Source organism: Astatotilapia calliptera, chromosome 11, assembly GCF_900246225.1.
Source record: "Astatotilapia calliptera chromosome 11, fAstCal1.2, whole genome shotgun sequence".
Classification (NCBI taxonomy): Eukaryota; Metazoa; Chordata; class Actinopteri; order Cichliformes; family Cichlidae; genus Astatotilapia; species Astatotilapia calliptera.
In genome coordinates this window covers 11,833,786-11,861,395 of record NC_039312.1, presented here as the reverse complement: position 1 = coordinate 11,861,395, position 27,610 = coordinate 11,833,786, and the positions used below count along the sequence as shown (strand labels likewise).

At 39.0% G+C, this 27,610-nt stretch overlaps 1 protein-coding gene across 8 annotated transcripts in view; it reads left to right on the top strand.

Moving 5' to 3' along the window:
* Positions 1 to 27,610, top strand: part of ulk4 (unc-51 like kinase 4) — a 106,655-nt gene that overhangs the window by 40,038 nt on the left and 39,007 nt on the right. For all 8 annotated transcript variants that reach the window (XR_003273893.1, XM_026185486.1, XM_026185487.1 and 5 more), the window contains 9 exons: positions 8,301 to 8,462; positions 9,119 to 9,304; positions 12,028 to 12,155; positions 21,705 to 21,838; positions 22,250 to 22,371; positions 22,671 to 22,727; positions 23,107 to 23,158; positions 23,689 to 23,783; positions 26,047 to 26,098. Coding sequence is in view for 7 of the 8 variants with exons in the window: in XM_026185486.1 (XP_026041271.1) it covers positions 8,301 to 8,462; positions 9,119 to 9,304; positions 12,028 to 12,155; positions 21,705 to 21,838; positions 22,250 to 22,371; positions 22,671 to 22,727; positions 23,107 to 23,158; positions 23,689 to 23,783; positions 26,047 to 26,098 (988 nt within the window). In the remaining variant the exon portion in view is untranslated. The remainder of the gene's footprint in view (positions 1 to 8,300; positions 8,463 to 9,118; positions 9,305 to 12,027; positions 12,156 to 21,704; positions 21,839 to 22,249; positions 22,372 to 22,670; positions 22,728 to 23,106; positions 23,159 to 23,688; positions 23,784 to 26,046; positions 26,099 to 27,610) is intronic.

The window sequence follows — 27,610 nt, the reverse complement described above, 5'->3', positions numbered from 1 at the left end:
TGGAATGCTGCAAATAACTTGCTTTACTTAACATGTTTATCCTCTGAACAAAACAGATGCCCTATTTCTGATTAATCAGACTCAACTTCAGAGTCACAATTCTGGCACACATAAATTGCCTGGCCTGAGGTGCAAGCATCATGGGCCCATTTGTTGCATTTTACACATTTTACCCAGGTCTCTTTTGGACGACTGTTTGAAAATGGCTCCACACAGACAAGGCAGAAGCACTCTTCATCATCTGATGATGACTCTTGAATTATTTTTCTTCTTTTAGCTGCGTTGTTCTTCATAGGTCCAGATGTTTTCCCCCCTCGCGTCCCTCTCTTTTGAAACAGCTTTTTGCTAGATTCAGCCTTATTCTTTTCTTTTTCTAGTTGCTGCTTCACTGGCGTGTCGGTTAGAATTGCTGATTTGCGTCGTTTTCTTCCTTTGCTGGATGGTTTTCGGCGGCCAGCTTTTGGATATGGCCGGATGTCCTCTGGAGTTGGTAGTCCCCTGTCAGTAATTGCAGTGCTGGGTAAGGGTGAGCTCGTGATAGAGATGGTGCTGGAGCTTGGCAGTTCAGAGTTGGTGCTGGGGCCTAGCAGTGCAGAGTTGGTGCTGGGGCCTGGCAGTGCAGAGTTGGTGCTGGGGCCTGGCAGGGCAGGGTCCGGAATAGGGCGATCTGTGACGTAGGATGGTGCAAACTCGGCTTCCAGAAATACATTTCTGTTGTAAGGTTGAATCCCAGCCACCCTAAAACTAGAGATGGACCGATCCGATATTACGTATCGGTATCGGTCCGATACTGACCTAAATTACTGGATCGGATATCGGAGAAAAATAAAAAATGTAATCCGATCCATTAAATATCACGAAAGCACCTCACAAAACTTGCAACACCCCGTAACTCACCTCAGAACGTTAGCACGTCGGAGCAGTATGCATCACGTGATAGAGCGGCTGTGGCATGCGGGACCTGTCGGTGGTCTGGATAGCATGTGGAGCTTCGCTAGCAACCCGGCATTTCATCTCCGATAAAGTTATCCCCGAGAGAAGTAAAGCAAGTGTGTAAGTCCATCTCTGAATGTTTGTAAAGCATTCCTGCGTTAAGCTTAACAAACGATATATGGAGCGACTGCCTCTCCTGCTGCTACTTCAATCATGAAACTGCTTAACGATCAGCTGATCGGCTTTTCTGTCGCGAGTCCATGACTCTAGTTTGCTTTTGGCCCACTTTGCACCAGAAAGAGGAAACCAGCGGCTGAACAACAGCAGCACGTTTAAGCTTGATCAGCTATTGTTAGAATGTATTTAATATTACTTTCTACTCGAGGATCTTTTTCTACGTAGCTGACGCTGGTAACTGTGCAGGGGCGGATCTAGCAAAGTTTAGCCAGGGGGGCCGATAGGGCATGAACAGGGAAAAGGGGGCACAAAGACATACTTTTCTTTCTTATTCTCATTTAAAATGTCTAGCTTTTAATAAATAATTATCTGACACCCAAAGTTTTAATTTGATGTAAAATGAATAGAAGTCAATTACTGTATATAGTAACTATTAAGTCTAATATATATACCCTAGTAAGCTATAGTACTTTTTCCTTTGGGAAGGTACCATCTGTGCAGTCTGCAATTTTGTTGAAGAAAGATGTTGAATCTATTTAATATTTCTTGAAAAATAATTGATTTCTGTGCATTTTTTTTTCACACTGCATCAAATTAAGGTTGATTACGTCGATTAAGCATCATGAGGTGGAGCGTGAGGGGTGGTTCCCTATTTTTTATTTATTTATTTTTATTGTTGCTGGGAGTTGGAACCCTATTAGTTAGGTTGCTTAATATATATGCTAAGTACTCTTTAAAATACCAGAATAGGGAGGATGGTGTAGGTTTAAGTTTATTAGATTGATCAGTATTGCTGAACTATGAAATATTTTTTTTTGCATACAGGTATAACAGAATAGCTTTAGTGTAGTTGTTGTTTTAAATTTGAGTATGAACTTATACAAAATGCAGCAAGATATTTAAAAAACAGTTTTGTTGATTAAAAAACACTATATCGGATTCATATCGGTATCGGCAGATATCCAAATTTATGATATCGGTATCGGTATCGGACATAAAAAAGTGGTATCGTGCCATCTCTACCTAAAACCAGCCTGAATGTTCAATGGGGTTGCAGCCAGAGGATATGCAATTGCCACAATCCCAGGAATGTTATAAAAGGGGTGGCTGTAGCTCAGGTGGCAGAGCAGGTCAGCCACTAATCAGAAAGTCGGTGGTTCGATCCCAGGCTGCCTCCTGGCTGCATGCCAAATATCCTTGGGCAAGATACTAACCCCATGTTTGCCTACTGGTGGTGGTCAGAGGGCCCGGTGGCGCCAGTGTCCGGCAGCCTTGCCTCTGTCAGTGCGCCCCAGGGCAGCTGTGGCTACAATGTAGCTTGCCATCGCCAGTGTGTGAATGGGTGTGTGAATGGGTGAATGACTGAATGTAGTGTGAAGCACTTTGGGGTCCTTAGGGACTAGAAAAGCGCTATACAAATGCAGGCCATTTACCATAAATAGACATTGTCTTCCCAGGGTTGTTCCTCATCCAGGCATCACATGTGCTGTTGATGTGCCTCTTTAGTGGCCCGTAGACAGACCTGTCTAATGGTTGGAGCCGATGTGAGCAGTGGGGTGGGAATGACAGCATGATTATGCCATTTGCTTTGGCATAATTGAGTCCATCAATGGACAGATGAGACTCGTGGTTGTCCAAAAGGAGTAAACAGGGCTTCTCCTTTGAACACTTTGTATGTTCATTGAAATGTTGCAGGAATTCAACAAAGTGTGTGTCTTTCATCCATCCAGAGGAATTTGCCCCTCCTTTGCTGTCGGGTGGCCCGTTGATCAGGAAATGGTCACGGAAGTGGACACGCGGGAAAATAAAGTATGGAGGTAAACTATTCCCTATGGCTGAGACAGTACAGGCCAGTGTGACAAGGGTTCCCCTTTCAGCAGAGGTCAATGACCCTACTTGTTTGAATCCACGTCTGGCCAACACTTTGTCTGGTTTATGTACAGTGGTGACCCCAGTTTCATCAACATTCCAAATGTCTCCTGGTCCAAACTCATATTTGCATAACACTTTCTCTAAGTTGTCAAAGAAAGCATTGACATTCTCTCTGTTGAAGCTACTTGCCCTGGCAAGGCTAGTTGCTTCTGGCTTTCTCAGTGACAATGTTGTATGCCGCTTTAAAAAGCCTGTAAACCACTCTTTGCTGGCCTTTTCTTTTTCTGCCCACAAAGGCACAAACTTCAGTTCGTGTGCCACAGCAAACTGGTAGGCAAGCTTTCTGACCTCACTTGGTGACAGACCAAAATAAATGTCAGCTGACCTAGTAATATACTCAACAAGCTGCTTTTCCAAATCAGGGGAAAAAATCTTCCTTGGCGTTGTATAACCAACCATTGTTGTTGGCATGGCTGTCTGACTTTCAATTTCTTCTCTGGTAATCTTTTGACAATACCGAGTTAGAGTACGGTAATTTATGTCAAAATCCTTTGCTGTACTTCTGATTGATTTGTTCTGCATCTTTAACTGCCTGACTGCCTTTAACATAATGTCAGGTGGTGTTCTGCCACGCTCTGTCTTTCGTTGATAATTTCGAACCATCTTACTTTCTTCCTTCCTTCCTTAATTCCTGCCTCTCCTTCCTTTCTTCAAAAACCTTATTACAAATACAAATGAATTACAATATCACAATTTTTTGGAGCATGTATTTGTACTGGGGCAAGTTGTCACATGTGACGACTTGCCCCAAAGTTAATGAGACAACTTGCCCCAAACTGACATTTATGCTAATTTTGGCTAAATGTCAGGGTTAGCTCAACATAGCACATCAGCTGAAGTATCAAAAGACACGTTAATGTCTCCTCTATTTTGTGTAAAATAATAATTTGTAACATCTATACCTAACAAAGTTGTACTGAAGAAAATTTAAAGTGATTTATTTTTCCTTTTAGGTCAAAAAAATAAAAAAGATGTGCTCACCTCAGATTAGAGCAGTTTTGACCACATGTGAACAGGAGGTTGACTATAGAAGAAGAAGTCACACAAAGTGGCTATTTCATTTTTGAGATAGAGCCTCTAGTGTTGGAGTTATGAACAGTGACAACTTACCCGTGTGACAACTTACCCCGCTCTCCCCTACTGACTTTAGGTTAATGTCTAGTTGCATCATTTTGTTCTCACAATGCTCCATCCACCATGGTTCACAGTTGGGATGATATTTTGGTGATGGTGTGCGTCTCCTTTTTTTCTTCTTCTCCATACATGATGTTATACATTTTTGTCTCAGAGTATCAGCCTAGAGGTGTTTGGAAAAAAATGGAAAGCAGTGATTTGACAAACACTAGTTACTTTTGTGACTTTTTCTTATTTAAAACAATTTATTTATTTATTTATTTTGTTATAGGAGTTGGTGATATAGTCTTCTGATCTCATTTACCTAATTGAAACACCCAACTCTAAATAGCTTCTGGAGAAATTGTTTACAGAGTGGTTCATATTCCAGCCTGACCATCTTATGACTCCATATGTTCAAAGACATGACAAGTAAAAGTGTGTTTCTTTAGTTTAGTCTTGTTACTGCTTGTTAACCCTTCAAGCTCTTTTCTGAACAGTTTCCATCATATTACGGGCCTCTTTATACAGTGGGGCAAAAAAGTATTTAGTCAGCCACCGATTGTGCACGTTCCCCCACCTAAAATGATGACAGAGGTTAGTAATTTGCACCAGAGGTACACTTCAACTGTGAGAGACAGAATGTGAAAAAAAATCCATGAATCCACATGGTAGGATTTGTAAAGAATTTATTCGTAAATCAGGGTGGAAAATAAGTATTTGGTCAATAACAAAAATACAACTCAATACTTTGTAACATAACCTTTGTTGGCAATAACAGAGGTCAAACGTTTACTATAGGTCTTTACCAGGTTTGCACACACAGTAGCTGGTATTTTGGCCCATTCCTCCATGCAGATCTTCTCGAGAGCAGTGATTTTTTTTGGGGCTGTCGCCGAGCAACACGGACTTTCAACTCCCACCACAGATTTTCTATGGGGTTGAGGTCTGGAGACTGGCTAGGCCACTCCAGGACTTTCAAATGCTTCTTACGGAGCCACTCCTTTGTTGCCCGGGTGGTGTGTTTTGGATCATTGTCATGTTGGAAGACCCAGCCTCGTTTCATCTTCAAAGTTCTCACTGATGGAAGGAGGTTTTGGCTCAAAATCTCACGATACATGGCCCCATTCATTCTGTCCTTAACACGGATCAGTCGTCCTGTCCCCTTGGCAGAAAAACAGCCCCATAGCATGATGTTTCCACCCCCATGCTTCACAGTAGGTATGGTGTTCTTGGGATGCAACTCAGTATTCTTCGTCCTCCAAACACGACGAGTTGAGTTTATACCAAAAAGTTCTACTTTGGTTTCATCTGACCACATGACATTCTCCCAATCCTCTGCTGTATCATCCATGTGCTCTCTGGCAAACTTCAGACGGGCCTGGACATGCACTGGCTTCAGCAGCGGAACACGTCTGGCACTGCGGGATTTGATTCCCTGCCGTTGTAGTGTGTTACTGATGCTGACCTTTGTTACTTTGGTCCCAGCTCTCTGCAGGTCATTCACCAGGTCCCCCCGTGTGGTTCTGGGATCTTTGCTCACCGTTCTCATGATCATTTTGACCCCACGGGATGAGATCTTGCGTGGAGTCCCAGATCGAGGGAGATTATCAGTGGTCTTGTATGTCTTCCATTTTCTGATGATTGCTCCCAAAGTTGATTTTTTTCACACCAAGCTGCTTGCCTATTGTAGATTCACTCTTCCCAGTCTGGTGCAGGTCTACAATACTTTTCCTGGTGTCCTTCGAAAGCTCTTTGGTCTTGGCCATGGCGGAGTTTGGAGTCTGACTGTTTGAGGCTGTGGACAGGTGTCTTTTATACAGATGATGAGTTCAAACAGGTGCCATTCATACAGGTAACGAGTGGGGGACAGAAAAGCTTCTTACAGAAGACGTTACAGGTCTGTGAGAGCCAGAGATTTTCCTTGTTTGAGGTGACCAAATACTTATTTTCCACCCTGATTTACAAATAAATTCTTTACAAATCCTACCATGTGGATTCATGGATTTTTTTTTTTCACATTCTGTCTCTCACAGTTGAAGTGTACCTCTGCTGCAAATTACTGACCTCTGTCATCATTTTAGGTGGGGGAACTTGCACAATCGGTGGCTGACTAAATACTTTTTTGCCCCACTGTAGAACAAAATGAGCAAAAATATTTTTATTGGTCATATACCCAGATTATTGTAAAAAAAATTGTAAAAATGTTACTTACTAATTTATTTGAGCTTACCTTTCTGGGAATGTAAAGTCTAACTAGAGCTATAAGGATAATATAATGAGAGTACTTATACTGGGAGACATTATAGTGCGAATGACTTACTCTTTTCTCTTTCTGCTGTATTTCTCTCTGCATCATAATGATGGAATTTCTTGCATTAGCAACTTGTTTCTTACCACATATAAGGATATCTCTCTCACTCTATCTCTCTCACTCTTTGTCTTTAACACCCCTCCTCTTCTCTGTGTAGTTCTTGGCAGGGCTACAGTCTATTAAACACACAGACAGTGGGTGCTCCCCCGTGGGCTCATTAGTGAGCTGGCCCACACGGCCTGGGGAATGCTGGAACAGACCATTCTACTGGTTCCCGGAGGGGTGCCAGAGGATTCATTATGTCGTTGTTCAACATAGTCTCTTGGTGGTGAATAGTGCAATGTGATGTTCTATATTGGATTAATAGGTCATCTATTTAAGATATTAGTCTTGATTTTGTTTCCATATACTTGTTGTATGTTGTATGTGATGTATGACATGAAATAACCAAGGCTTGCAGCCTGATCACAGATGCTTTCTTCAATGTCACAGGTAAATGTGTCCACGAGACAGCAAACTTTTTAACACCTAAAATTACATTTTGCCATTTTGTGATGAACAGAAGCCAAATGATTTATCCTTTTTTTCAAGAGAGGATTAATACAAAATGTTGTTATTGTATTTTGGGACCAAAGGATATTCTTTGACACAGTCAGAGCACATTATGTAAAAACTTGCTTCAACTTAGGTCTAATGTGAACATCATTTCAAACTGACATGATATGAGTTCAGTTGTTTTTGAGGGAAAAAAATATTTTTTGTATCCAGTATCACTGTTATTGTTTCGACTTTGTCTTAAGTATCGCATTATTTATACTTACTTTATAAACAAAAGTGTTGACTTTGTGAACTGTACAACAGCTTTTAAGTATAAACTGATGTGTTTTTCAGAATTAACATAATACATTTCCAGAGTGAAATAAATGTTTCAGCTGTTCATATGAGCCTTTACCACAAAATATTATTAGCTGTTTTTGTATGAATAGGCTCTATCGTATCCCATATCTAGGGAGATTGCGTGTAAATGATGTAACACAGTGAAACACAATAATAACTTGACAGAGGCAATCACTTCTGTTCTACTTCCTGGCTTTCTCCACAATGACATTCCTGGAAAACTAATTTCCTCAGCGACAGACATTTCATTAGCCCATTGTCTGAACACTGACAACTATTCTCTACTGAAGCAAAGGTGTGTGGGCACATACAGTATACACATCGAATATGCACACAAACACGTTAATACACAAGTTCACTCATACATACGCACAACTTCGGTCTCCGTTTTGTACTGAGATGTCACTGAGAGCTAATCTAATTGTCAGTTTGTGATTTTATTACTTTTTTTGTACATCGTGGCCACATTTTTCAGTAATCGGGTTTTGGGTGTTGAATTTAACAATCAACCAGAAAATGCTGAACCCTTATCATTATAATATACTCTGCTATTAAGATGCACACCAGTATGAAAGCTTAGCTTTACACATGTGTGACCTTCACCAGTTGATTGTGCTGGCACACAAATTGCTTCTAGCACAGGCAGTAGTAAAACAACAACTTTTTCTTTCTGTATTGTCTCTGTTTATGTTTCTAAGTGTTTCTGCTTGGTATTCTTTGTCTTTGCTGAAGGACAACTGTTGAGGTTTTTGTCACTAGCCTGTTATTATAAGTGTAGTTGGTAGTGTAGTCAGTGCCACCTTAATTTGATCATTTTACTATATGCTACATACTTAAATTATACATTACCTCGTCTAGTCCCAGTGCGGTTAGCTGATCTCTATGTCAGAGCTGATATACATGATTTAGAAATACATTTATGTTTGTCTTTCAGGATGACACTACAGTTCATCATATGGCAGCAAAAGCAATAGAGAACATATCAACAGTGCTGTCTGGTCCCTCCCATCACCTGGTCACCACAGAGATAGGCGCCGCCCTGTGGTACCTGTTCACTCACTCCACTGTGGAGGCTGTCAGAGTCACTGCTATTTCTGTAAGCTCACATATATAAAGATATATCATAGATGTACAGCTAACTTTGTAAGAGCTATAAAGATATAGTAAAAAAAAAGGTGATTAATACTAGTTGACTTTGAATAATTCAAGCTGATTTCACAAACTTATTTGCACCAGCTGTATATATTACACAAAGTTAAAGCAGCCAAATGTGCTTGACTGACTGAATTTCTTGTATTGCTGTTATAGTCTGCTAAAAAATAATTAATTCTGATGCGATTCTCCTAGTGAACCACAAGTAATGAATATCAACTACTTTATTATGATGCGTCACAAACCACATACTTTCTGAAACTATACCAACTTTCTCTACCCACTTTATTATGATGGACTGTGTATTAATTCAGGCCATGTTAAGCATTAGATATCCCACATCACCCACTGTCAGGCTTTGAACCATATTAATGTTTTTCTTAATGACACAGTCATTTGTTATTCCATAATATGTATCACTGGACACTTGTTCCTTCACTAATGGCAAGGAATTTCAGTGCTATGTTACAGAGGAGCGTACATTATCTCTCGGTGTGTGTGTGTGTGTGTGTGTGTGTGTGTGTGTGTGTGTGTGTGTGTGTGTGTGTGTGTGTGTGTGTGTGTGTGTGTGTGTGTGTGTATCTTTTTCTGTTTTTCCAGTCTCTTTCTAGGCTTACCCGGGTGGTCCCAGCAATCTTCCTATCAGTAATTGACACCTGTGGTCCAGCAGCCATCTTGGAGGGCATAGGGGGTGCAGGAGCCCGGGTCCAGCAGCACCTGCTCACTGCTGTGGCCGCTGCCTTGCTCACCTCATGCACTCAAACACACCGTGTAACACAGAACAGGGTATGTGTATCACTTGTGTAACACGTCCGGCTACACGTACAAACCACAGCATTAGGTACACCGGTTAACGGCTTCTTAACACAAATATTTAATTTGATAGTCACATGGCAACACGTCTGTACAGTTAGGCATGTAAACCTATAAAAATATGAACAGCACGGTGAAGGTCCTGGGTTCATCTCCAACATCTGGATGGGGCCTTTCTGTGTGGAATTTTCATGTTTTCCCTGGGTGAATGATTTGCAAATCTCATAAAGTTGTATTTTATTGAGAATAAAACAAAGAAGACTTATTAACTGTTTAATCTGAGAACACACCACACCACAGAACAGTTTGCCTCAGTCCATTTTAAATGAGCTTTGGCTCACAGAAGGTGGTGGATCATGTTCACTGCTTCTTTGCATGACAGAGCTTTAACCTGCACTTGTTGATGACACAGTGAACTGTGGTTCTGGAAGTGTTCCTGAGACCATGCAGTTATTTCCATGAGAGAGAACTGTATTGGGCATGAAGAGCACCATCCAATATTGATTTTCAGCCTTGTCTCTTAGACATAGAGATTTTTTCCAATTCTCAGAAGCCTTTGATGATATTATGTACTGGAGTTGATGAGCTAATCACAATATTTGGAATTGTACAACTTGTGGAACATTTTCAGAATAATTTTCCACAATTTGTAGATCCAGTGTTTTGAGTAGAGTAAAGTAGGAATTTGGCGTAAACAATGTGAAAGAATGTTTTTTGGTGTAATGGTGTAGAGCGTATTTTCTTGGCTCACTATATAAACTCTATATAAATCAGTGCCACAAACAATGAAAGCATTTCTGAATGTAAGAATGTGTCTAACCTATTATTAGCAAGGTGTACCTAATAAAGTATTGGGTGAGTGTATATTTTAATGTATAGCAACAAAAAAAGTGTGTCTCAGAAACCTAGACACAAACAACCATTGTGGTAAAATTGCTAGAGCATTATTTGACAGATGATTTGGTGGTAACATCACTACAAGGAAAGCGTTGATTTTTAGTTCATGTGAGGAATGTCTCTAATTAGAGAGTTTTACACAGTGGCTGAGGGATACAAACACTCCTGGATAACTACACAACAACACCAAGAACAAACGAAACTGGACTTCTCAGATTCCTAACGTCTTCACGCTGTTTTTACCACTCTCTTTCTCTCTTCCACACAGTTCATGAACTGATGCTGAACTGTTCATGAACTAATTTGTCAGGAATTGCTTATTTAATTTTTCATAAGACAGTCCATCAAGTGTGTATGTGATGTGCTAATCTTGGTAAGGCAGAGGAGCTGAAATTGATTTGAAGGTTTTAACTTGAAGTCTAGCATTGGTAATTGACTCTGAACTGAATTTATTTGCATTGAGTATTTCCAATTTAACACCAGAATACAAACTTAGTACTTCAGCTCTGCTCTAATTATACAATGATATGCATTCACCCTCCAATCCCCTCCCCCCCACACTTTCCCTTGGCACAAGGACAGACAGACCAAGAGTTTGTTTACACAGAACTCTGTTAGTGTGTGTGTGTATGTGTACATGCATGTGAGTGAGTGACTGTGTGTGTGTGTGTGTGTACACTCAAGCAGAAGCGTTAATTTGTTGAGTGTGTCAGTATCTAGGCTAATTGGCTGAATGAACATGCTGTAGCCTTCTACTTCAGCAAAGCATTATGGGTAGTGGGGTGGGACTTATCAGCAAGGCACACACTACTGGGCTTTTGAAATTAATTAACTTAGTGTGTAACTCCATAAACACACATGTATACACATGCTTTCTCATTGCTGAGACACACACACACACACACACACACACACACACACACACACACACACACACACACACACACATTCAGTGGTGCTGGTGATTATGATAATGGTAATGAAGGGTGGTCAGTCAAAATGTTTTCCAACCAGTTACTGCTGCTGAGTGAATAGTTGTTGTAGCTGTAGGCATGCGAGTTTGTGTATGTGTGTCTAGTCTGGGCTGATTAATTTTTAGCTTGTTATACGTACATTTTCGGAAAAAAAAATTTAAGAAATGAACATGTTATTAGTTTGGATATTTTTCTCTTTTCTGTTGATTTCTGTTTCTTGTGATAAGGTGATATTAGGACAGCAAAGTACTTTTTTCTCTTTAAACTTTAAATTTACCAGAGTACTTATTATGTTACCAAATTAACATTTTCAATTTCAATTTGTTCTTAGCAATATTAAAATCTGTAAACTTTTTGACTATATATGATTTTGTCTTAATTACAAAGCTTAGTTTTGTTTTGGTTTGAGGGGGTTTTGGCAGCAGCAGAATAATTAGCAGTTGCACACCACCAAAAACACCTGTCAACTTGAAGTATTGGTTTTACAGTGAGTCTGTTTGTGTGTGGCAGAATGTGGTCCTTTTGACATCTTCTGTAGTAACACAGTACTTTGTCTGCTGTTAATTTGTCTCTGTGTGTGTAGCTTCAGAATGAGCATTAATTGAAGTAAAAAAACCAGACAAAAATTGTTGCGTTCAGCTTTTTTTTGTTTCTTTACATCTTACAGAGCATCTGATCTTTTTTGGAAACCTGGTTGCAATTCATAGAATAGTAGATGTGTCCAGGACCACATTTTCCCATAATCCTACACAAACACACAATACTAGCTATGTTGCCAGAGGATGTAATCTGTTTGAGGAATAATTTTAATTTCCTTGCTTTTAGGATTTGGTTTTGAAAGTGCTGCGTTGTCTAGAGAGTCCGTCTACGATAACAAGAGCCAAAGCATTACTACTGCTTCTTCTGCTCATACAAGACAACAGACACACACTGCTTTACTGCTGTCAAAACAGGTAAATAAACATACAGTACACATCCACATGCCAACAGTGTACACACATACCAACAATATGTACTCGTGTAAAAACAGGTAATCATAATATACATATTGTTTTATCTGACCATGTGAGCAACCACTACAAAGTATGATGTGTGTGGTTGAATCTCATGAGTCAGGTCTTTATAAACAGCTCTATGAGCCACATTGCTAGATGAAACAATTAGAAAGTAATGTGTGTGACCTTCCCAGTAGTAGCTTTGAAAAAGACGTTAACTAGATGCAATCATGGTGCAATTTTGAATAATAATTCAGTTTTGTCAATTAAAGAATGATTGTTTATAATGAATTGTATTGCAACACACTAATAACACATTAATCTTGTTTCGGGTAGTGAGATTGCTTTCTTAACTTACCACATTTCACTGTGCACCCTGCAACTGTCTAACTGTACTGAGATTCAGACCAGTGAAACTCATACTTAACTCCTCTCAGTCTGTCAGACCACTGGCTAATTAGTTTCTCTGGAATGTAGTTGCCAGTGTTCACACATAGGCTGAGCTGTCAGAGAACAAACAAGTAGCATTTGTGAAATCCATTTCAGGGTGGGATTGCCCTTTAATTATTTAGCTGTAGCTTTCAGTATGAGAGTGTGTTCTCATACCGATCCTCACCACAGCTAAAACGAAATTCCCTTTTCAGTATACTTTGTGGGTTGGCAAATACAAGATTGTGTTTTGGTTTTGCAATGTAATAATGTTCACTTGGAAGAAACTATTGTATGTACAACAGTTAGCTTAACACCTATTTAAGTAGATAGACTATGTATTACTCCAGCCAAGTTGGTTCCAATGTTATAACAGCTGGCTGACTGCACAGGAAGCAAAATGGTACATGCCACAGAATTTGTTTCAGTTTTAGAGCATTTCATCTTTTCTAGGCAATAAACTCAATTCAAGGTCCACAAAAAACTTTCTTTTTTTTTTTTTTTTTTGCATCTTCAAGAGACTTCAGACCACATAATAAGTTTCAGGCTGACTGACAGATGTGATAGACCCCTCCTAAATATATTGCCCTTCACCAGCAGATCATATCATGAATACATTTACATCATACATTTTCTAAATGCTCGATTTGTGTTTGCCTAAAAAGAAAAGATGGATTCAGTGTGGTGGGCCAGAGGTTTGTTTCACAAAAATGCCTAACCAGTCATTGTTAACTCCCCTGGTGTTGTCTTCATTTTACCTTTCTCCTCCACTCCACCTCTCTCCAGATGTGCTGAAACTGCCAGCGAAATGCAGTATAGACTATCATAAGCACATTAAGTGCACATAAATCAGACAAGTTTGCTAATATATTCTGTTTTTCCTCCTTTGGTTGCTGTAGAGCAGGGGTGTCAAACTCAAATACACAGTGGGCCAAAATTCAAAACTGGATCAAAGTCGCGGGCTAACGTTAATATTTATTGAAATATATTTATTCCTCCAGATATAAGAATGAATCTTTTCTTATGGACTCAAACACGTTTTGCTGAAAAACTGAATATGGAACAAGCAAAGCTTAATACTAAACAATATATATATTAGCTGTATAATACCAGTAGGCCAGCTCTAATAGTAATTTGGTATGGCTTCGCGGGCCAAATGTAATTGGGCCAGAGTTTGACACCTATGCTGTAGAGGGAAAAAGTGCATGTAATACTTAACTATTACTCAACTCATTAAACCCATGGAAACTTTAAGTCAACAACTCTTACCATTCATGCATGTATTCATGTATCCGTTCATTCATCTGGGTAAGATTTCCTTTATGTAGCACAGAAACTGTGGGAATTAGATTACAAATGTATTTACCCTGCACCTCAAATTTATGATGCTTTATGCTATTGGAACTGTAAATTGATTATTAACTGATCATCTTGTGTTTATCAACACACTGTGCAATGCTATGAATGTGAATAGCTCATTTAATTACATGCATGGTCATTATATATATGGTTGCTAGAAAAACATTTTGGAAGGATTTAGAATTATTAAGATATCTATACTGAATAATCATGCAGTGTGGTCTGCCCTATAATTTAGTACATTCCAGCGCAATCTGCCTAGACTAAAAACCCACACCCAGTTATACTTAATATCCTCCTCAATTAAGTGTATTGAATAATCTCCATGTAAGCTGGAAAGTACCCTTGGTACTTTAGAAAAAATGTGTGTTTAGTAAAATTAAATGTATTTGTTCATTAGTGAAAGCAACTAATTTCAAATATTTCCTCTAGGTGCTTTTGAGTTTTCCACAACAATTGGTTTGAGATATTTCTGGGTTGTATAGATTGCACAGCCCATTTTAGGTTATGCCACAGCAGGCTATGATGCCCACGTGGCCATTAATGATTAATTTTCTTTTCCCATTAAGGTATGGATTTCCTTTTTATGCTCTGTGGTCTTTTACTTGTTGCTTCACCTAACCCCTCCTAACCAGTACATGATGGACTGCTGCCCTGACCTGCTCCTGTAAGCTTTTTGGTACAATTTTCAGCATATTGTTCCCTCAGTGATTGCAAAGTGCCCAGGCCAATCCACAATGCTGCTCCCATCATGCTTCACAGCTGTAGTTTTTCTCTGCAGTGTTGTTCTTCCTCTGATCTAATAATGAAAAACAGATGAGGCTTGTTTGTCTTATTGTAGACTCAGGAACACTCAGATTTTTAGTAGTGCTTTTGCATCCTCTTTCAGCTTTGTACATCTGTATAGTTCTTCTGAGGTCCTGTAAAAATTGCCCACACCAACCATTTGTTATTGAAAAGAGTAGACTTTGCAAGTTATTCATATGTATGCCTATTTATATGGAGGAGCACCTCTTTGCTTCCTATTTCATCAATTTATTCAAACATCTGAAATCTGTGTTTGTCTGTGGTTTTGATTTGACTGAAGGTCGGACCGTATTTTGTGAGTAATAAATACAGAAAAAATAAGCATATTATTAAATATTTAATGTAGTTTTGTTATTTTACCCTGTTACACAAATAAAGCTGAAAATAGTGTGTTATACTACACTCATATACAGGGAGTGCAGAATTATTAGGCAAGTTGTATTTTTGAGGAATAATGTTATTATTGAACAACGACCATGTTCTCAATGAACCCAAAAAACTCATTAATATCAAAGCTGAATGTTTTTGGAAGTAGTTTTTAGTTTGTTTTTAGTTTTAGCTATTTTAGGGGGATATCTGTGTGTGCAGGTGACTATTACTGTGCATAATTATTAGGCAACTTAACAAAAAACAAATATATACCCATTTCAATTATTTATTTTTACCAGTGAAACCAATATAACATCTCCACATTCACAAATATACATTTCTGACATTCAAAAACAAAACAAAAACAAATCAGTGACCAATATAGCCACCTTTCTTTGCAAGGACACTCAAAAGCCTGCCATCCATGGATTCTGTCAGTGTTTTGATCTGTTCACCATCAACATTGCGTGCAGCAGCAACCACAGCCTCCCAGACACTGTTCAGAGAGGTGTACTGTTTTCCCTCCTTGTAAATCTCACATTTGATGATGGACCACAGGTTCTCAATGGGGTTCAGATCAAGTGAACAAGGAGGCCATGTCATTAGTTTTTCTTCTTTTATACCCTTTCTTGCCAGCCACGCTGTGGAGTACTTGGACGCGTGTGATGGAGCATTGTCCTGCATGAAAATCATGTTTTTCTTGAAGGATGCAGACTTCTTCCTGTACCACTGCTTGAAGAAGGTGTCTTCCAGAAACTGGCAGTAGGACTGGGAGTTGAGCTTGACTCCATCCTCAACCCAAAAAGGCCCCACAAGCTCATCTTTGATGATACCAGCCCAAACCAGTACTCCACCTCCACCTTGCTGGCGTCTGAGTCGGACTGGAGCTCTCTGCCCTTTACCAATCCAGCCACAGGCCTAATCCATCTGGCCCATCAAGACTCACTCTCATTTCATCAGTCCATAAAACCTTAGAAAAATCAGTCTTGAGATATTTCTTGGCCCAGTCTTGACGTTTCAGCTTGTGTGTCTTGTTCAGTGGTGGTCGTCTTTCAGCCTTTCTTACCTTGGCCATGTCTCTGAGTATTGCACACCTTGTGCTTTTGGGCACTCCAGTGATGTTGCAGCTCTGAAATATGGCCAAACTGGTGGCAAGTGGCATCTTGGCAGCTGCACACTTGACTTTTCTCAGTTCATGGGCAGTTATTTTGCGCCTTGGTTTTTCCACACGCTTCTTGCGACCCTGTTGACTATTTTGAATGAAACGCTTGATTGTTCGATGATCACGCTTCAGAGGCTTTGCAATTTCGAGACTGCTGCATCCCTCTGCAAGATATCTCACTATTTTTGACTTTTCTGAGCCTGTCAAGTCCTTCTTTTGACCCATTTTGCCAAAGGAAAGGAAGTTGCCTAATAATTATGCACACCTGATATAGGGTGTTGATGTCATTAGACCACACCCCTTCTCATTACAGAGATGCACATCACCTAATATGCTTAATTGGTAGTAGGCTTTCGAGCCTATACAGCTTGGAGTAAGACAACATGCATGAAGAGGATGATGTGGACAAAATACTCATTTGCCTAATAATTCTGCACTCCCTGTATACATCAATGATTTGGTTTTTGATCCAAACTTTGGCTATAATTGACATAGTTTGTGCAAGAAAAGACGAGAGGAATAAAAGTTTTGGAATTGGATCTGGTATAGTGTGAAGAAATCCTGGAAAGCAAAACATAAAATTTCCCTCAGGGTGGAAAATAAAGCAGCATTTCCTTCTAAAATGCTGCTTTAAATATGTTGTTTTCAATTTTTAAATTGGCAGTGGCATGAATCTCTTTCAATGCATTTTTTATTTGCTTTTAGGCCCAAATGTTCCAGCACATTGGATTCTGCTATATTAATTGCCTTAACACAGTAGCAACTGAAGTATAAACATCTATATACTTGAGGATATAGTCGGTGTTCTCTGGAAATAATCAGTAACAGAAAGTGTAAATGAAGAACCATGATTACTTAGGATCGTTTCTGTTTGACCATTCACTCTGACATAAACACAGGGCCAGAACATCAATTGCAACCCTGAACACAGCTTACAATGACTGTTAAGGAAGTTAATGTGATTTTTTTACCTCTTGCTTTCTCTTCATGTTTTCCCTCTGCCTGTTTCTTTTCTCTCCCTTCCAGTGTCCCCACACACACATACGCATTTACATTCTTTATTTCTTTCCTCGCACTTGCTCTCCCTCTCTTAGCTGAGTTAGAGCTGTCAGAGTTGACCTGTCTGTCTCTCTCCCACTGAGCACTCTGCATGATTCAACCGTATACAGAGACACACATCTTTTCCCCAGTCCTATTCTTTCCCAGGCACGTTGTGTTTAATTAGCTTCTCAGTAGCATGAAAATTGCTTCTGTTTTTGTTTTGTTTTTTTGGTCTCTGAGATAAAATTGCATGGGTCTTATTGAGAAAGTGTCAAGATTGTCATTGAGAGTGGAAAGTGATGGCTTTCAGCAGTGGAGAGGCATATGTACACAAAGCTGGGTCAGTGATGTGTGTGTGTGCTTTGTGAGTCTCCCACAGCGACTAACAGTGAGGCGGCAGGTTTGTGTCTCTTTATGAAGCAATCTGGAAAATGGCTGCAAGAAAAGGTTGCAAGTTGGTTGATCCACTACTTTGATCCAGCTGAAATACCTCAAAAACTACTTTACAGTAGGTCCAAATCCTCTCATGGGATGCAAGATGAAAATATGCTTAGGCTGTGTTCCTGATTTTATTTTAGTTTCTAAGTCACAAACCTTCATGATTGCATCAGTTATAGCCCCTGAGCCCCTTCTTGTTTGCAGTGGTGATGGACAGGTTGTCAGATGAGATCAGGCAGGAGTCTCCATGGACTATGATGTCTACAGATGGCATTGTAATCTGTAGTGAGAGTAGGGAGCAGCTGGAAGAGAGCCTGGAGAGGTGGAGGTATGGTCTGGAGAAAAAAGAAATGAAAGTCAGTAGAAACAAAACAGAATACGTGTGTGTGAATGAGACTGAGACAGATGGAAAGGTAAAATTGCAAGAAATGGAGATGGCAAAGGTAGACGATTTTAAATACCTGTGTTCAACCACCCAAAGGACAATGCGCAAGAGAGGTGAAGAAGAGAGTGCAGGGAGGGTGTAGTGGGTGGAGACGATTGTCAGTGGGCATTTGTGAAAGACAGAGACCAGCAAGAGTGAAAGGGAAGGTTTACAAGTTGGTAGTGAGACCTGCTATCATGTATGGTTTGGAGATAGTGATACTGGTAAAAAGACAGGAGGCAGAGTTGAAGATGCTAACAATTTTATTGGGAGTGACCACAATGGACAAAGTCAAAAATTAGTTTATCAGAGGGACAGCTCAGGTGGAGCACTTTGGAGAAAAAGAGAGTCGAGGATGACATGAGGAAGGATCTTAGAGCGAAACCGATGGGTGTAGTAAAGGAGGATGTGCAGATGGTTGGTGCGACAGTGGAAGATGGTAGGAATAGGGTGAGATGGAGGCAGATGGATACACCCTGATGACCCCAAAAGAGTGCAGCCAATAGAAGAAATCGGCAAAGACCTTCATGGAACAGAATTTTTTTTTTTCCAAAGATTTATTTATTGCTTTTCCAAAAGTATTTTAAACAAGGAAGACAGAGAAAAATAAAATGAAATGAAATAAAGGAGAAAATGAATAAAAATTGAGTGTGTAATAATAATAATGCATGCTCATCATGTATAGACGGTGTGCGTAAACACACAGATACAGATATATGCACTCACCCATGGAGATATACCCATATATTGTTTAAAAAAACACCACACAAAAACAAGGCAACAGACAGTGCTCAAAGACCAGGTACAACACAGTGAGACATTAGGTTTAAGTTCGTTACTTCAGGGTTTTTGGCGGGAGTTTAGTCCAAGGATTTCAAGTTAGTTAGAAAGGCATCCGACAAAACGGCTGCAGCAATGAGCTGTGTCCTCTTCCGTTTCAGTCCATCTAATTTCACATCTCCATCTCCTGCCCTTCCATTGAACAGTCCAGCATAAGCTCCCCAGGTTCTCTTCAAAAATCACAGCAACACGTCTCCCGTACAAGTTAAATGGGTACAGCCATATCTGTTCACTGTCGGCCATCTCCTCACATTCCAAAAACGACCAAAAATTTCCCCACATCTTTTTAAAGGAAGCATGTTTACCCTTAATCACAGATGTAAGTTTTTCCAAACAAGGGATTTGGACAATGTCAAAAGCCAAGTTCTCAAGTGTGGTCTAGTAATGGATCTCCATGATTTGGCTATGCTATATTTTGCCTGTAACAGAAGTAGATTGTAGTTTTTTGGTGAACTTTGCTCAGCTGGCTTTCAGTGGGGAAAATCCCTAGGATACATAATTTAGGACACGGATTCAGCTTAACACTTGTAATACGCGCAATGACATCTGAAACTTCTTTCCAAAACTTTTGAATTTCTGAACATTCCCATAGGCAATGCATCAGTGTGCCTTTATCCCCACATTTAACACATATGTCTGGAGTTTTAGGGTCAAATTTGTTTAACAATGTTGGGGTGACATATGTTCTCATTAGCCATTTATACTGGATTCGTTTAAATTGGGTGTTTATAGATTGTGTTTGGGCTTTCAAGCAGACTTTTTGCCATTCCTCTGTGGTTATTCTACACTTTAAGTCTTGACACCATGCAAGTCTGTGTTTTTTTCTGAGAACGTTTGAGAGCCGTCTCTGAGGTTGCTATAAAAGCAGGATATTAAGCCCTTCTTCAGCTGATGGTTTATTGCTATGTCCTCTAATGAGGTAAGAGTGGGCAGTGTTAGGGATTTTTGAGTGTTTGAAATAAAGCTTCTGATTTGAAGAAATGTTTAGTTGGAATGCCAAATTTCCGTGTCAAGTCATTAAAGCACATTAGGGTGTCCTTGTCAAATAGGTCTGCAACTTTGCACAAGCCTCTGGCAGCCCACATTTTAAAACCCAAATCTTTCTAACTGGGTTCAAAGCTCTTATTACCCCAGATAGGCGAGAACTGGGTAGTGCTGGTGTCTCATTTTTAAACTTAAGTGCATCGAACCAGACACGAATGGTATTTTTAACAAACGGATTCAATGTATCTTTCATCAAATCTTTATATTTTGCTGAGTACAGGCAAGAACTGAGCGGTAAGGGGGTGCTTGTCCTTTCTAAATTTACCCAGGATGAGGTTGTCGTTAAAATCCAGCAAAAAGCTGTAGAGAGTTGGGCAGCCCAGTAGTACCATTTGAGGTTTGGAATACCCAGACCTCCCCTATCATACGGAAGATACATTAACAATAGGCGTAGTTCGGCTCGTCTGTTATTCCAAATGAATGGAGTGAATATTGTTCTTGCCTTAGTGAAGAAGTCATCTGGAGGGCTGAGAGGAATGGCTTGGAAGAGAAAGAAATTTTGAGAGAGTGTTCATCTTAAGAATGTTTATGCGTCCAATCAGAGAGATTCATTTTGGTTTATTTCTTCTTTACTGTGCATCACCAGTCCTAGTTCTCCATTATAATTGTTAAATGTGAGACTTAAAAATGCTATTAACACTTTGTTGTTATTAATGGTTTGGTTTTGCACAACAAGAATAACCCTGCGCAGATGAAATAATATATAATTTTTTTAATGACATTACATCATGACAATGACATTGACAGTAAGAAAAATTCAGTTAAAACAAAATTAGAATAATGATATAAAAATAGGATTGCATTAACATGTCTGCTTCTTTCAGAGATTTAACTTTGGTCGTACCAACCAGGCTAAAATTTATATAAAATTTATAAATAATTAAACTTAATAAGTAATCTGAAGGTCTTTCTCAGTTGCCAGGCTCAAGGTTGCAATGCTTTGCACTAAACAAAAATAATGTAACAATAAATGAAGTAATTAATCTCAAGAAATGCACTGGACAACAGGTTAACAGTTAACTATTTCTTGTTCTATATAGTTGTAAACCATGGATGATCATCTTTTATGGAACAACGTGAGAAAAAAATGCAGAATTTTTAATTCACCGGTCCCCTGCATCATTGCCACTCTAAAGCTTCGAACCCCTCTGAATTTCTCCATTTATTTTCTGTTTATTTTCTGTGTGCGTGTGTGTGCGTGTGTGTGCGTGCGTGAGATGATATACGTAAGCATGTGTTTATGTGCTGGTAATGAATATGAGTTAGTGGTGGTAACCTTCTCTCCCTGCTCAGAATTTGTAAAGAGAAAATTATTGATTACTGTTCAGTACACACACTCTGATGAGAATAAATATGCTCTTAAATTGTGTGTGTCATGGACTTCTTGCCCCCTTATTTTGTACCCTATCAAAGTTTTACTGCTGTGCATTAAAATTTGTGTGCATTCATGTTCTTGTTAATGGGTCTGTCTCACTTAATCATGCTGCTAAACAACTAATAATGTATGGAGCAGACGAAAGACCGGTAACCATTAAACACACTTGATGTATCTGCAATGTTACATAGAGGGCTGAAAATATTTCTTTCTGTCTAGACTTGTGATATACCTGGAGAGAGACCTCCGCAAAGCCACTCCTCTCAGAGAGAACCCCAGCCAATCAGGATACTTGTCTCAGTGTCTCAATTTACTGATTGCATATCTGAGCAGCACCGCACCAGTGATTATGGGTACACACACAAATACACACACTACTGTATGATTATCCATCTGCCATTTGTGTTTTCACCTCCATGTGTACAGAAATTTGTAAATCAGTTCATTTGACATGCTGATTTTTTTGATTTCCCTTACCATTACTACATCTGAGATCTTTTTTAAATCTGACATCTACAAAATTAATTGTCAGGTTACTATGGAAACTTGATTTGTTTCTGGTTCTTGTGCTAGAAGAAAAAATGTGATACTTAGGAAAAATAGACGCATATATTTGTAGGGTTTAAGACGCCAGAGAAATTTACCAGTATATAATATAATATAGTATATGATATATAATATATCTTAATAAAGATAGATGATAGCCACCTTCTTAAATTCCTTCTCATCTGTTTGCAACTCCTTGCCTTGTCTCCTTTCTTTAGAGGATGTTCTGTGTACCCTCAGAGGAGTGATTGGGAGAAGACACCCAACTACTGCTCAAAGTAAACAACTCAAACAAACTTTGCCTACTTTGTCCATAGTGCTGGACCTTGTTTCATCCCAGGTAAATGGAGCAAAATTACTTCTCCATAGTGTTTGGTTTTAAAACCTTTAGCAGTTTCTCACATAGATTTTCTCATAAATGACAAACAGCAGTTCTTATTTTTGAACACAGAGTTTTCATTTATTTAGTACATGGCACTAAAAGAAAAGTCAGGAGGCTTTCCAAAATAGTCAATAATAAAAACGAGGCAGACCTAAATCATCACCTCCCTCCCTGCTTGTTTTGTAACACTCTCAGTTGTCACCTGATTACATTATCTTGACTTACCTTTGTAAAATGTGTCTTCTGTCTCCTCACAGGTCTTTAGATCTCACATTGTAGCAGGACAGTTTCTGGCTCAAATTGGGTTGCTGTTGGTAAGTGTTTGGTAACCAGTCATAAATTGACACATTATCTGTCTCCACATGCTAAAGGCAAATAATAAAACTAACAGATAGGGTGAAGTGAAGTTTTTAGTTGATCACATTTTGTTACTCTAACAAGGAGACATGTTGATTATATATATTTTTTCAATTATAGAATAAATAAAATTAACCTAAATTATTTTAAAGCCAGCAGTGTAGTTACAGTTTTACAAATTGCAGAGACTGGTGGTGCCTTTCTCTCTTACTGTCAGTACTGAAATTCTTAAAACATCTCTGACATTCACACAACTAACTTTTTATAAGGAAAACTTTGAATGTTTGACAGTTTCAAAGCAAAACTCACATCAAGTTTTTAAATATCTCTTGACAGAACTTCATTGCCTCAGTAGAGTCCAATGAAACAAATCTGGCTAGTGCTATGGGTGAGTATCTTTACAGGTATGAATACTTTATCACTGGATATCAACCCCTGCCATATCTGCAGTAGTATTCCTTTTCACATGATTAGTCTGTGATACTGTGATTCTACAGAGCTTCATGTACTGCATTGTTTGTTAAAGTTGCACAGTGTGTTTGCTTAACTTGCCAGGTTAAATGAAGGATAAAAGAATAAATAACGTAGTTAAAATGATTATTATAAATTCGAGCTTATCTTACAAGTCAATATTGAATTGTATTGACATGGAGACGGTAAGGAGAGAGTCAGATACAGCACTTGAAGACAGCTATGACACTGAATTACAAATGCCTGCCAACAAGGCAAGCTGCGGTGTGGGCTCAGCCACTCTTCAAGCACCTGAATCAAGTGCTGTGATAAAGTGCCGCGCTCGAAGGCCATGTTATCAGCAAATCACAAACAGAATATATGCCTATCCTTAAAAGGTATTCAGTTATGGGTCAGTTTTTATTGAGAACATGAGTATTTGTATGTTGATGTTTGATTCTTCTTTAGGTACAGCAATATGTGAAGATTTAATCAGAACATCTCTGTCCATCGTGGAAGTACTGAGCCAGCACCATGCACTCATCAGTCCATATCATAGTGATGTAAGTATCTGTGGAAGAAAATATGCAACTCTATATCCCATTAAATGAATGGTTGAGTGTGCATTTGTTGTAGGTTTTTGACTGGCTACCTGTCTGACTGACTAGCTGTCTGCTGATAGTTTAGTACACCGATATAGGACAGGTATCTTGTGATATTCAACAAATGTCAGTACATTTCCTCTGACGGGACGTTGGAGACAACCTGTCATCATCCTGTTATTCTGTATTTCTGCAACTGTCAGATTTTCAGCATTGATTTTCCCCTTCTCTCATTTAGAAAAAAACGTAATATGCAAGTTGCTTTGCTAGGATAGAATGAATTTCTGTAGACTTTGTCAATAATATGAATTGGACTGTGGTATGTTTACTGTGTGTCTTCCAGTCTACTAAACCTGTCTATTAGTGATCATAGGACAGAGGGTTAGCATGTGGACTATTAGGAGAGACACTAATCAACTATTGAACCGACAGACCTCGTGTGTGTGTGTGTGTGTGTGTGCGCGTGTGCGCGTGTGCGCGTGAAAGAGAGAGAGATGTTGATGGGATGGGACAATGAGATTGTGTTTAATGACTATTGACGTATGGAAGTGGAAAACAGCAGCAGGAAGCTGACAGGATGGAGAGAGAGAAAAAAAGAAAAGACTTGAGGAACTGGGGATAGGAGCAAAAAGCAAGGCTGTGGATACTGATAGTCAATAACACAGGAAGACACTTTAATTACCCACAGCCAACTCAGATTAGCTTTAATTGTCCTCTGGACAAGGACACACGCTCATTTTTGACTTTGTTTGCGTTTCTAATTTCTTGTCACAGTTTGAAGCTAGTTTGCAGTTAGTTTTGCCTCCACAACTGCTCTTTTGTTAAAACAGATTTTATGTGATGTGGAAAATGACATTTTAAATTGCTGTGCAGACCTTTAAAAAAACTCTCATACCATAACTGAATACTGTTTGAAAATACTTGGGAATGATGTTTTGCCTTGAATGTGCATTTGAAAGATCACTTCATTACTTTTTTTGTTAGACTGTTTAAAAATTAATAGAAAAATAGTTTTCACTAAAAGACTGCAACATAATTTTAAAATACATTTTAAATAGCTACACAACACACAGCTGTACAGTACACAGCAGTTAGTAACAATCAGGTACGATTGTTGTTGAAACCAGCTGTTGTTTTATAACAAGGTAAGTTCTTAAAAAAGTTAACTGAACACTTATTTTTCTTTAGTCATGTTCAAATGCAAATTAGACACTTTAATTACTTTGGATATTTATATTATACAACAAATTATTCTTTAGTTACTGTTGGAGTGATGAGATTTCTTTTCTGCACCACTAAAAAAGCAGCTAGGAGAAAGACAGGAAAACGGACAAATGTGAACAAGAAAGGCTTTCATAAATATGAGGAACGCACTGCCCATAGTTACAGAGTTCAGAGAGAATGCACCCAGATCTGCACATCTCAACACACACACACACACACACACACACACACACACACACACACACACACACACACACGGCTCCATGCAGTCTTTTGATGGTTGTGATAGTAATACACCAACCATTAAGTGGTGGACAACATCCTTTGTAGTTTTTTTTTTTTTCTGGCTTTCAATGTAATGACCTCACACATCCTCACTCAGCATTAGTGGTGTTTCTATGGTAATATTAGTAATCATGCAAATTCATGCAATACAGATTCATACCTAAATAAGAGCTTTGACAGTTGTGAAAATACGCGTGCGTGTCTGTGTGTTTGTTTGTTTGATCAAAGAAACCATTCAGCAGTGCATTTCCATAGTAATTTGATCCTCTGTGACAGTGGTCTGTGGTCGATGCTCACAGAATTAATATAGTACAGCGTCTCCTGTTCATTTTTATCTAAAAATATAGACTCTGCTTTTAGAGATGTTATACAGAATATTAACTCTATAGCTGTTTAGAGAACACCATGATTATGTTTATAAATACCCTCATTTGCCTCAAATTAGAATATATGGGACATTACTGAACTAATATTTACACCTTGTTCTTAAAAGCCGTCAGCAGAGGAGTGGATTTTTATTTCACTTCAGTGTTTTAACCTGAGTTGTTTCACATCCACGACATCATTTGTAGCTGAACTTGTGAAACACTAGATTATAACAGATTTTTCTAGCTTGTTACAGGTTTAATACTAAAACCAACTTGCTTCTTTGGTGACCAGGATCAAATACAGTACCATATAACATTTTTTGTTTGTTTGTTAATGTCTCTTGAAGGTCGTGGATGCCATCCTGCCTCCTCTGACAACAATGGCTTTCAGCAAAAATGGTATGAATGGTGGGGTCAGTTTTTTGAGGAAAGAGAGTGAGTGAGAGAGAAAGAAATGGCAAATGGGGAAAGAGGCAGAGCGGGTTCAGAAGCCTGATGGCTGGGGACCTTTAGTTCCTGTCACAGGCAGTGATTTTCTTCTTGTTTCCTGTTTGTTAGGGTTCTAATAATTCTCCAAAGAGACGAGATCACGAAGATCACTACTTACCTAAACGATCTGTAAATATTACAGCATTTAACAGACTAGCATACTGCCAGCTCCCTTGCGATACAAGTAGATAAAACTGCAATACAGCATTGCTTATGTTTGTACCACAACTGAGCGAAATGCCAAAAAGTAATCTTTAAAAAAAAATATAGGTATCCGCATTTATTAATTACCATATCACCAATACAATAATAACAGCTTCTTTTGGGTTTTGGAACCTGAATGAGTCATTACAGTTTTGACTTTATGGGTCAGTATGCAAAAGAGCCAGCTGTCAGGGTAAAAGGTTTTTTGTTAGCCATTATAATGGTGCTACTTGTTGTCTTGTTGAAGCTCAAAATATTTCGTTTCCATGTGGGTATTTTGTTGTTTTTCCAAGCTTGTTGGTATTCTTACAGTATATATAGTACATATGTGTGCTGTCTAATGTTTCTTATACGGTAGTGTCGTGTGAAAAACAACAACTGACTCAAAGGCTTGTAGAACCACCTTTAGCAGCACTAACTTGCAGCAATCGTTTTCTGTATGACTTTTCCATTCTCTGCCATTCTTATGGAGGAATAAGGTTGAGGTCTGGACTTTGACTGAGCCACTTCAACACTTAGATGTTTTCTTTTTCAGACACTGTTGTATATTTGCTGCTGTGCTTGAGATCGTTGTCCTGTTGCATGACCTAGTTTCAGCCAAACTTCCTCTGTCAGACACACGGCCTTCCATTTGACTTAATAACTTGGTATGATAAAATACTTTAGTATAAGGAGGAGTTTGTGGTTGACCCAATGATTGCAGGGTACCAAAGTCCTATTGCTGCAAAACTGAGGCCTGTAGAGTCAGAGATTTAGGTCTTAGATTTTTCCTTAGACTATGTTCATTCTTTAATCCTTAATCTAAAGTTTTGCGACATCCTAAAGTTTCAAATGCCATTCAGCAAATTCATTCAGAATTGTTTATGCATATTATTATCACCTCAGAACCCATTGTCCCCTTTCATTTATGGAAGTAAATCACGTGACATATACTTGTCCAACTAACACTAACTACCCCGACCCCCAAGACACACTAATCTAATCTAATTGACATAATACTTTCCCTAGCTGCTTACCCTAACCATCAAAAATGAACCATTAGCCTACACCTAACCATAACATAATTGTAACCCTGACACTAAAACCACATTTTGAGTTTCAAAAATGCCTTCAAACTTGTGGAGACTTGGATTTTGTCCCAATAAGGGCTGTTGGTCTCCACAAGTATAGTAAACTTGCAATTTTTGGTCCCCACAAAGATATGTAAACATGGTACAC